Raw genomic sequence first — 11,867 nt, 5'->3', positions numbered from 1 at the left:
GAAATTGCATGCATTCTAGGGTATTTTAACACTTTCGAACACATATCTACGTTCGTACCTTATCTTTTTTAAATAATAAATCAACACCGAATTCAACTTGAAAGTTTTGGGATTTGAGAATTCAAATATTACTCTCTTTTTTTAAAAAAATTATTATTTTTAAAAATATTACCTTTTTTATTATAATTAGATTCATAGCAATGCAAGCTTTCATTCGATAACGATACATGCCAAAAATAATGATCCATACATGGTAAAAAAGAATTATCTCTTCTTTATACAATATTGGTGCATCTCAACCTTCCATTCCGATCGAGTTCCTTTACACACACACATACAAATTACAACCCAATTATTCAAAAATAAATTATGAAGTTAAATATTACAAAAAAATAGAAAAATAATTTCTAAAAACTATTTTTCATAAAACGAGACCTAAGATAACATTTGGTAATCATGCCCAATCAACTCTGCTCCCTTCCAGCCTTCACAACAACATAAATAAGGGTGACAATTAAAAAAAAAAAAAACACATTTATGCAGTAATAGCTCAGAAAATAAGGGTCACTAATTTGGCAGCTTGGAAACTAACAGATCAACGAATCCAAACTCAATACTTTCAAAAACAACATAAATCACCTTAAACTAATTCCAATTATGATCCATCAAAGGCATAACAACATGAACTTTCACAATATATAGACATATTAGAGCTAATCATAAACAACTATAAATGATGTTTCTCAAAAACAAACATGGCCAAAATGAGTGACGGAGAAGGGGTGATGGAGAAGGAGAGAGGCAAAGAGAAGGAGTGACATTAAAAAACGAAGGAAAGAAGTGAAGAAAAACCATGGGATAGATATTCATGTCTTGTGGTAAATTTAGCAAGAATCCAGATAAAGTCTATCAGCAGATATTAGTGGGGAGACATGATTAATCCAAATAAAATATTTTGTTATAAAAAAGAAAACACTATAATTATTTTTTTAAATAGATATTTTAGACATAAAATAATAATATATTACAACAGTAGATAGATAGATCTTTCATGTTCTTTTTAAAATAGAGATACACTGCAAAACTGTTTTTAGAATATATTTATTTTATATATTTATTTATTTTTTAATAAAATATATTTTTATCTCTTCATCAAGATTGTCAATTTCATTTCAATATTTTTTCATTCTAATCCAATTAGAATGGAATATTTTCGTTTTGGGGTTGTACTATCTATATATATAAATTCAACAAATATAATTAAAATTCAAGATAAATTAATTATAAATTATGCAATACAAATACAGTATCAAACAAATATAATTTTAAAATTTAAAATATTTCTAAATAGTCAAGATTAAATAGATCTTTAACTTAAAGTAATTCAACTTAAACAAAATATCAAAATATTATAAAAATAAAATGTTTTAATACAAATATTTTAAATATAAAGTTAGGTCAATGTTTTAAAGACTAATGAGATCTAAAACATTCTTTATTTTGCTCAAATTCCTACAAAGTATAAACTTGAAAAAAATCAACATGAATATAAATCATATATATTAGTAATAAATCTAATTTTAAAAAATTAATATAATTTTTAATGAAAATAGTAATAATAGTTTTCAATATTATTATTATTATCATTATTATTAAAAATAGTAATGAAAAATATTTTTTTATACTTGGATGATTTAATTAATTAAATTGAACCAGATTCAATTTGATTCAATGATTTTTCAAAACTGGAACAGAACATGTAGAATGAAATCGAACCATTCCAGCTGAAACTTAGCCAACAAATTAAGAATAGATCAAGATTTGAAATGAGATAAAAATTATTTTTTTGTTTTATTTTTTGAATTAGTATGAAATATTTCGATCATTCCAAATGAAACAGAATAAAATTGACAACTTTACTTCTAATCTAAAATATTAATCAACATAATTTAATAAAATTTTATATTTATTGATAATAATAAATAAGTTTAAAAATACTTTACCTATTTACCATAAAATGTCACTTCATGTGACATGAAAAACAATGACCTAAGAGTTTTTTCAGAAGGTATTCAAGATAAATTGGAGTTGTCGTGATGTTGATGAAAGTTAACTCCTTTTCTTAATTAAGTTAAATAAACGTAAGCGATTCACTTCGAGTTCATTTCATATGTTTTTTTTTCGTTTTTTTTAGAGAAAATAAATATTTATTATTTGTAGTTTTGTAAAAATTGTTTTATTAATAAACACATATAAAGAAAAAAAAATAATTCTGATATGAACTTAATTTAATTTTAAAAATATGTTATGATATTGTTAGTTAAAATATAAAAAATAATAATGTCACTTAATTTATTTGCAGTGCTGAAACAATAATGTTATAGCAATCACATGGCAATGATCGATGATAGTAATAATGATAATGTAGCAATTGACATGAATGTAATGGCTATAATGGTGTATGATATGGCTATAATGGTGTATGATAATATTAATTAGTAGTGATTGTATTTTTATTAATAAATAATGATAATTTTAGTAGCTGATAATGATTTAATAAACACTATTAAAAAATTATCAAATACAAACAGAAATACTATTTAAAACAATATGATAAATAAATTATAGTGATATTTATTGACAGACCATGACATCATTATTTTTTGTCAATATTCACTAACGAAAATTTTTTGTTTATGAATACCGGGAGAATTAGAGTTGGAAATCAAACAATAAAAAAATAGAAAAATAGCATGTCATCATTACAAATAGAATTACCAATAAAATATGTATGTCTCTAGTAACTAACAATAATATTTAAGTTATAACCTAACAGACGACTCATCTCTGTCCCCCTCATTTCTTATTGTTCTTCTTCTTTTTTATTATGTAGAAAACATCACATAACACCCTTGCTCTTTTTATTTTGTCACAAATCTAGATCTCATCATCAAAAATCCGACAAGTATCACTATTCTAATTCAATTTGTTTTTGAAGATTTGCCATATTAAGTAAGCAAAACTATCTATTTTTTGTTGTAACCCATTTTTAAAATGATGTTTTTTGGTATTTTTATGTAGTATATATAGTTTGTTTATGTGTTTACATGTTTTATATTTTTTTCCTGTAAAAATTTGTTGTATGATTTGTACATGTTATTGTTTGTTTAAGATTTAAAAAAAAATTATGTTTGTTTGTCATTTAATAAAATTGAGTTTGATTTTGTAACTTAAGTGTTTTATAATAAAATAAATAATGATTTATTTAATAAGTATGATTCACATTTAATCAATTTTATTGTTAAGATAAAAAATTTGATAAATTTAGAGGAATTTCAATTTTGGAAGAAAATTGATAATGATTTATAGGTACTATTAAAATAAATGGAATAAATTTAAGTTAAATCAATGATAGCTAATTAGTTGGGTATTGATAATTTATTTAGTTCATATTATTAATTAATACATGTTGTTATCAATGTTCTATATAGGTTTCATATAAGTAATAGATGATTGTTCTTAGATGTATAGAGTTTTATTTGAAAGGTTGCGCAAGATGAATTATTATAATGGGGTTGAGAATTTTATTAATTATACACTATCTAAACAAAAAAAAATTGGTTGAAATGATACTAGATGTCCATGTAAAAGGTGTAAAAATAAAAAGTTTCTTCATCTAGATGTTACAATGCGTCTTCTACAAAAATTGTTTACAGACAAAAACTTTTGTTAGTTTATACATGGAGAACCATATGTTCCTTACGAGACTATGATAGAAAGGATGGTTGGGTCAACTTCTAGTTTTAGCAACATGCATTGAGTTGTAAATAATAATAATAATTGTTACAGCAGTATGGCTATGGATGCAATAAAAATAAATTACGATAATGCAAATGAATGTTCAATCATAGATAAAGCATAAAATAAAAACGAACTAGATTTTTTTATTCTTTGAAATATTCTAATGAACCATTATGGGATGAATGAATAAATCATAGTAGATCAAGGCTGATGGAGGTTGGTTATGATATAATCGTTGAATAGACGAGAAACATTTTACATGAAGAGAATAGGCTGGAAGAGAACTTCTATTTGTTAAATCCATGATGAAACTCTTTGGTCTAGGATACTAAAAATTTGACATGTATCCAAACTTTTACATGTTGTACTACATAAAAAATAATAATTTAACTGAGTGTAGAACTTGTAAGCATGTTTAATATAAACTAAGAACTGGTAGGGGAATGATTCTTATCTTACAAAGAAAACTAAGATACTTCCCAATCACGTCTAAACTATAAAAGTCATTCATGTCTCCAAAGAATATCGAGCACATGACTTCACATCATTCACAAGATGTGGTAGATGGAGTTATGATGTATATTTTTTTATGGTGAAGCCTCTAAGCAGTTTAATAAGATATATCTTTAGTTTTTAATGGAACCACAAAACATATGTGTTTATTTATATACATACAAATTCAATCTATTCGGGTCATTTGCTGCACCATATTCTTGTTGACTATGATACTCATAGTTTATTACTTGCCACCAGGGATGTATATGAGGTCGGAATTCATATTTTTTTATATATTATTGTACCTGGTGCTAATAGTCTGAGTAGGAATATAGATGTTTTTTTTTTTTATCATTGTTTGATAAGTTAAGTCAATTGTGGTTATCTGAGATTTTTTTACATATAATGTCTTGAGAAAACAAGATTTTCAAATGAAGGTAGTTTTGATGTGGACTATCAATGATTTTACTATGCATGAAAAAGTTTCTAGTTAGAGCACATGGAAAGTTAACATTTTTATATTGTATAGAAAACAATAATGCCTTTATTTTAACATATAGTAGTAAATCATTTTTTTCATTGTCATCGGAAGTTCTTGACAACCAATCACAAGTACTGAAAGAATGGAAATGACTTCTTTATAGTTAGATTCGAAAGAGATCTTGCATTGTTGGCACCATTAAATGAAGAATTATATGATGTAGTCCCATAGTATAAGAGCATTGTGTTTAGTTTCAATCCGATAAGCAAGAGTTTCTTGGTTTTGGTGTGACACATAATTGGGTAACACATAATATTTTTTGGAGCTTTTTTATTAAAAGACTAATCTTCTCCGTCTTAATCTAGATGTTAGACATATAAAAAAGAACGTATTTGAAAATATTTTTAACATAATGATGGACATGAAAGGAAAGACAAAGAATAATTTCAACGCTATAATGGATATACCTTTGTTTTTTCACCATAAAAATATGGAGTTGATTTATGATGGATCACGAGTCATAAAACCCTAAGCCAATTTCATCTTAGACTAGAATGCATAATTACTTGTATACCAATAACTTAAGAGTCTGTGTTTTCTTGATGAATATACTTCTAACATATTTATATTGATGAATTTAGAGGATGATGTTTTGTATTGAATAAAGATTTATATGATCGCCACATGTTTATGTTCCACTTGCTTTCTAGGATTTAATAAATGAGATATGGATTGCAGTCACAAAGATTAGACATTTTTTAGAGATATATTCTCTAACAAATTGCATACTTAATATATAAAGAAGCTTGAAACAAATATCATCTGGACAATTTACAAACTTAAGATGATATTCCCTTTATCTTTTTTCAATTCGATGCAATATCTACTTATACATTTACTGTTTGAGGCAAAAGTTAAAGGCTTTTTCAGTGTAGATAGATGTATCCATTTAAGACGTTAAGAATTACACATACATCATAATCAAATTTGTATTCTTTTTATAAAAAATTAAGGCATTAATTTAATTCTATGAAGATATTTGTTCAACCTTAAAAAAAGAGAGTAAGAAACAAGGTGCATATTGAGGTTTTGATATGCGAGACTTATATTATTGAAGAGATTTTAACATTTGTCTCGTACTATTTTAAGTCATACTTGAGAATAAGAATTAACTACGTTCCAAAACATGATGATGATGTGAAAGTACTTTCAAATGAGAATTTGTCAATATTTTCTAATAATTGATAGCATTTACTAAAAAAATATAGCGAGGGAAAGATATTGGACATAAATTGAATTTATACATGCATTTAATTATATAATATTTAACTGCAATGAAATGAGACCTTTTATTTAATAAATATAATATTAAAACATATTTTTAAAACAATTCTTCTTTTATACTTTCATAAACTAATAGATTGAATAATTTATTATAAGCAATATCATCACTTTCACTACAATAGATTGAATTATTTATTATATGCAATATCATCACTTTTACTATCTCAAAATGTACATCTGACTTAATCTTAAATTTTTTAATTACAAGATAAATAATTTGTCACGTGGTTTAGAATATAAATAAGCACTGCTTAATAATTTTTATCTCTCGTAATACTTAATTTCATTACACATTTTTCTTTAATTATTAATGGTTGTAATCATATACTAGGTCTATCAATTGAAAAGGAATATTAGTGGTAGTTTGAATTTACTATATTTGGATCCTAAAAGAAAGGTCATGTGTTATAGCAAATATTTTTTCAATAGATACGTCATTCATACTAAAAAGTACTGTTAGGATAGAAAGACCTATAATAATGGATTTTATGATAAGGGATCAACTTTTAATAATTTTGAAATTTATTATTATGAGAAGTTAGAAGAGGTGAGTGAAATACAATATCATAGAGTCCCTTTTGTTTTAGTGTGTTCCTCTTGTTTTTATAAATTGTTATTTTCTTAATATGTTTAGTTTGCTCGTTTAAGAAAAAATCATTAGGTTAAAAATGATAAATTTATAGTCAACCACAAGTCCATAATTATTTTAAGACTCTTGCTTGTCTTTAGGATAACCAAAGTTTAGGCCTAATAAATGTTTGGCCTATGAATTACAATAATAGCTTTGGAGTATTTTTTTTTTCTCTTTCCTTTTTTAGCTATTACAATTTAAAAACAAGTTAGGGGGAAATGAATCTAAGTTTGTTTTTGTTGTTTTTGTAACAATTCATAATAAATAATGGCTTGATTTCTAAATCTAGATCTTTAATTCAAACAAGTGTTCAATTGTTATATCAACTATTGGTGTTGTTTCTTTAAGTTTGTTCTTTAATTTCTTGCCATTTAGTGATGGATAATTTAAGAGTTATCCTTCCATGACATTATATTTGTTTTGAGTTACTTCTAAAATTTAGGCAATTAAGGTTTGTGTATGAATGTGTTTGAAAAAGTAAAAATGAGTGAATATTGATTAGTTTTAGGTTAGATAACATGGTTCGAAAAAAATGTGGTTAGTTTCAAAATGATGGTCACTTAGTTCGTTAAGATGCATATAGAGCACAAACTGAGAAAATTTAGAGCGAAAATAAAATTTTATGGTTTTATTTTTAAATTATTAGTCATAAATAAAATCAATTGATTTATGGCTTTATTTATTGATGTGTATTTGCAAGTAATAAAATTTTAGGTAGTCTCGTATATAGGGGAGGTGCTGCCAATTGTTTTTTTAAATAAGATATAATGATAATATTATTATATTTTTCATGCTTTAATTTGTTTAGATGACAAAGAGAAGGTCATTAATGAGTAATATGATTAGGAGTGCTACCAATTTTTCTAGCAATATGTCTAATGATCATGAGTCATTAGGAGCAAACCATGACCAGGAACCCTCTTTTAACACAGGCTTTTCGAGTGCAAGACTGCCCCATAAAGAGGGTGTCCCTTTTAAGTAGGATGTATACACTAGGAAGTTTTTTTACTTAGTGGAAGCCTAACCACATCATATAAGTTTGTTTTCATTTCATTCACGATTAAAAAATAAATAGCAACGGATAGTTTTTGAATATTCAATTTTAATGAACAAATGAAATTTTAGGTTTAAAAATGTAGAGGGTACTAGCACGATAACATCTATGATAAAATTGTAGATGAAAGTGTCTTTGTTTCAGTGAAGTTAGGTTTCTGAAAATCCTAAATGAAAGCTTATGATTAATACTTGGTTAGAAAATTCAAAGTTAATATATATATAATTTTTTTATTATTTAATTTCATTAATCTATTAATTATAATAAAATAATTATTTTATAAAATTGACATGCAAGAAAAAATTTTACTAGGAGGGGGATGTGAGAGAATCACAGCGTTATTAGATAAGATTGAATTAAAAATGTGATTTTTTTTAATGTTCAAATTTTATTTTTTATTATCTTAACTGATAATTTATTTATGTAATAGGTTGTATGATTTATGGTATAAGATACAAAAAAATTAAAGAAATATACAAAAAAAAAGAGGTCATCCAGGGTGGGAAGACATGGTCATGTGTAGGGATTTTAAACCTCCACAAGTCGTAAAGGCTATATGGGATGCTTATTTCAACATGTGATGTCTGAGCATTTCTAGCAGCGATAACAGTTTAGTGTGGAGAATCGAAATAAGGAGATTTATGATTTAATTACCATACATACCAACCTCCACAAGTCGTAAAGGCTATATGGGATACATTTCATTCATTTTATATGCAAAATGGAAGATAAGATTATGTTATATATATATATATATTATATGAAAATGTTTTAATAATAGTAGATTCCTTTTATAAGCTATGGTTTTTGGATGCGATCCAAGATCAATTAAGCTTTTTGTTGAAATTCACATACAAAACAAAAACTATTGGAAAAGTGTGCAATAACTCATGAATAACTGAGCTCAAAAGTTCATGGTAAGTTAGATTTCAATAATTTTTTTCATAAGTTATTATTATTTTTAAAATTTGTTAAGTTGTTTTTTTTTTTCTAGGATACATATAACACCCAATTCTAGAAGAGATACAGAGATGATCTTTCCATCCATCTAGACTCGATTTTGATTTATAATTGGAGACTGGATTGTTCGGTGAACTCAATAGAAATAAGATTTACAATATTTTAAACACTACGGTCAAGGATATGCAAATATGCCATAGTGTAGTGATCACTGGTTCCTCGTAATCAGGTTTAAGGCAATACTATTCAATTGTCTAGATGATTATACGAGGATAAGTTGATGCTCAAATGACTTGACTTAGTATTGAAATAACCCAACTTAGATTCTGAGACGACCACTTAAGGGATAAAATAAATGTCCTTGAGCGGTTGTTGTCAACCTTTACTAGTATATGTGGTCTATCTTATCGCCTATTTGATCTTGACAAAGATCCGCCTCTACCTTCTCCTTTTCCTTCAGCTTTTGTTTGCTAGATAAATTATTTTTAATAATATTTTTAAATTAATAATAAAATTTTGATTTTATATTTTGGTTTTATTCTTTTTTAACCTTTTTCCTTGTTTTGTTTATTTAATGTTTTTAAAATATTAAATACATTATTGATAGAATTATCGATGAAATTTCAATCACAGATATAATGATATAGAAACTAATCCCTCGAAAAGTTTCATAGAGTTAGAAAAAATTAGAGAACTTTGTCACTAATAATTACATATGAATTTAGTGGCGGAATAAGTTCATTGAAAAGTTCCATATAGCTCAAAAAATTACAAGAATTGTTATTTTTAGATGTAAATATGAGATGGTTTAATTTCATTGGTCATATGCATTTTATTATCAATGAGATTACCAACAGTTTATTTTGTCACTAATATGTTATAATCTCCAATGAAATTATCAAAAGAATTATGTTGATAAAATATTTTATTTGGTGTGCTTTTTTCATTTATAAATTTATAAATAATTATATTAATGATAAAATATAAATCATCAATAATATATTTTTTTGACAATCAATTAACATTCGTGATTTTGTTGTTAAGGTTTTATTTCAATATAATCAATGAATGTTTAGTTACTAATAAAATATTCAGTTGGTATTATGCAATATTAAAGGATTAATGATAAAAAAATATTTTATTGCAGTGGGGGTAAAAAAATATTTGTGAGGTTAATGATAAAAAAATATTTTCATTATATATTTGTGAGGTTATAGAGATAATGGTTGGTGAAAGAGGTGGATTTAATGATAATATTAAAGGATTTGACGATAAAGAAGAAACAATGAAATTGATGGGTAATTTATGTATAATGATAAATAATGGTTGTTTTTATTGCAGTGGGGGATGATACTTAATTTTTATTTTAAATCAATATATTTTTTATGCTTTTAAATATTTTAATAATTGATGTTAAAAATAATTTTTTTAAATAAAAAATATTATTTTAATATATTTTAAAATATAATTATTATTACACTTTTAAATACCCATGTGCCTTCCCTTCCTTCAACAATGACCTAGAATTTTCGATTGATGAAAACACTTTCAAGTAATTAAGGTGCTAATTAATGCAATTCGTAAACAAACAGCTACTCGCTTTCGCTTCATCGAACTGCATAGATAGAAAGAAAAGCGCTAGCCATCTAAGTAGCCATAACTATGTTGCAGAAAGAACTAATTAAATAAAGCTAGAACGAAAATCTAAAGCAAAAACTAACGAAGAAGAAAAGGAACTTAAAACAGAGACCATATTAGTAAAACTAAACAAAGAGGCTTCCCCAGTGGTTGTGGAGAAGATCCAATGGTAATTCCCTACGTAGAAAACTTAATATCAAGCGATCCCTTGAGATCCATCTAATTGGTTACAAAGATCTATGTAAGTAAGATATAGAACTCGATCTTTAGCACCTGTTCTATGATTCATGGTGTGTTTGCAAAAGTATTTCAACGCCTTTAGTTGGCAGCACCCAAGCATTTGCCCCAACAGCAAAAACAACCAATTAATGGACCTCTTCTTGGAGATAATTGGCTTCAAGCAGTTCCTTTTATTACAGAAACCGCAATCAGGAAGAGTTGGGTTTAGCCAAACTGATGGCGCTCGATCATGCATGGTGTCCTTGTTTTCAGAAATAAAAGATGCGACTTCCCTGAATTTTTGCTGCAAGTCATATTCAATTTCATACTGTCTGTCACATTTTTTGCACTGCACTTGACCGGAAATGATGGTTAGTCCTTTGGCTAGCAGATATTCAAGGCTATGTACTGTGGCACGTCTAGTAGTAGCCCATGGATACGGTGCCGGTATGGTGTCACTTTTTCCTTCCCTTAAAATCTTAGAGGGAGACTTGCGGATGTGAGAATGCAGTTGCCCGACGACAGCTTCTTGATGAGATGGGTTAGCAGGGGGCTGCACATGGAGAATGTGTGGCGGTGGTGGAGGCGGTTTCACTGGTGGGAACAACTGCGATGGAAGCGTTGGTGGTTGACCTAACATTAGTTGTGATGATGATTGCGATAATGGCTGTGACCTGGATCCAGTAGAGAGCGAGAGCTCAAGCAACTCTTCATCATCTGCTATGATTTTTTGTTCTCTTAGAAGTGAAAAATTATTCTCCATCTATTACGCAAAATATATAGCAAAAGATCATAGACACAGGAGATGCAAGAAATTGTCAAGTAGAACTTCAGGGAAGACAAGAAACTGTAGAGGATAATTTATAGAAATTACAAGAGAAGACAGGTTGAACAACGGAAGACAAAGGGTAGCGTTTTGAAATACAATTCTACTGCGAATAGGATCCTTTTTCGAATATTTTTTTGGTACATCTTAGTTGAAATTTGAAGAAACTGCTAATATAATAATTATCTGATTAGGTGATTTTTATCTTTTAAATTAAATGAGTTTCCTAACGATTTCTGTATTTATCGCGTTATCTACAGCTGTAAATCTTCCATGCAAAAACCTTCAACAAATTAAATACATGTTTTAAAAATATTAGTATTTGGAATTTATAATTTGGGCGAGGCAGCAGCTATACATGGGATCTCCTGTGAAGATTATTATTCTTATATCAAATAAATCACGCATAAAAAATTTA

At 26.8% G+C, this 11,867-nt stretch overlaps 1 protein-coding gene across 1 annotated transcript; it reads right to left on the bottom strand.

Moving 5' to 3' along the window:
* Positions 1–10,600: 10,600 nt before the first annotated feature.
* On the bottom strand, positions 10,601–11,386 carry LOC105113038 (uncharacterized). The gene has a single exon (XM_011009025.1). It carries the CDS (start codon positions 11,384–11,386, stop codon positions 10,601–10,603), a length of 786 nt encoding a protein of 261 aa, XP_011007327.1.
* Positions 11,387–11,867: the final 481 nt, after the last annotated feature.

Source organism: Populus euphratica, unplaced genomic scaffold (genome assembly GCF_000495115.2).
Source record: "Populus euphratica unplaced genomic scaffold, PopEup_1.0 scaffold603.1, whole genome shotgun sequence".
NCBI lineage: Eukaryota > Viridiplantae > Streptophyta > Magnoliopsida > Malpighiales > Salicaceae > Populus > Populus euphratica.
The sequence above is the reverse complement of the archived record's forward strand: the minus strand, read 5'-3'. Positions and strand labels throughout refer to the sequence as shown.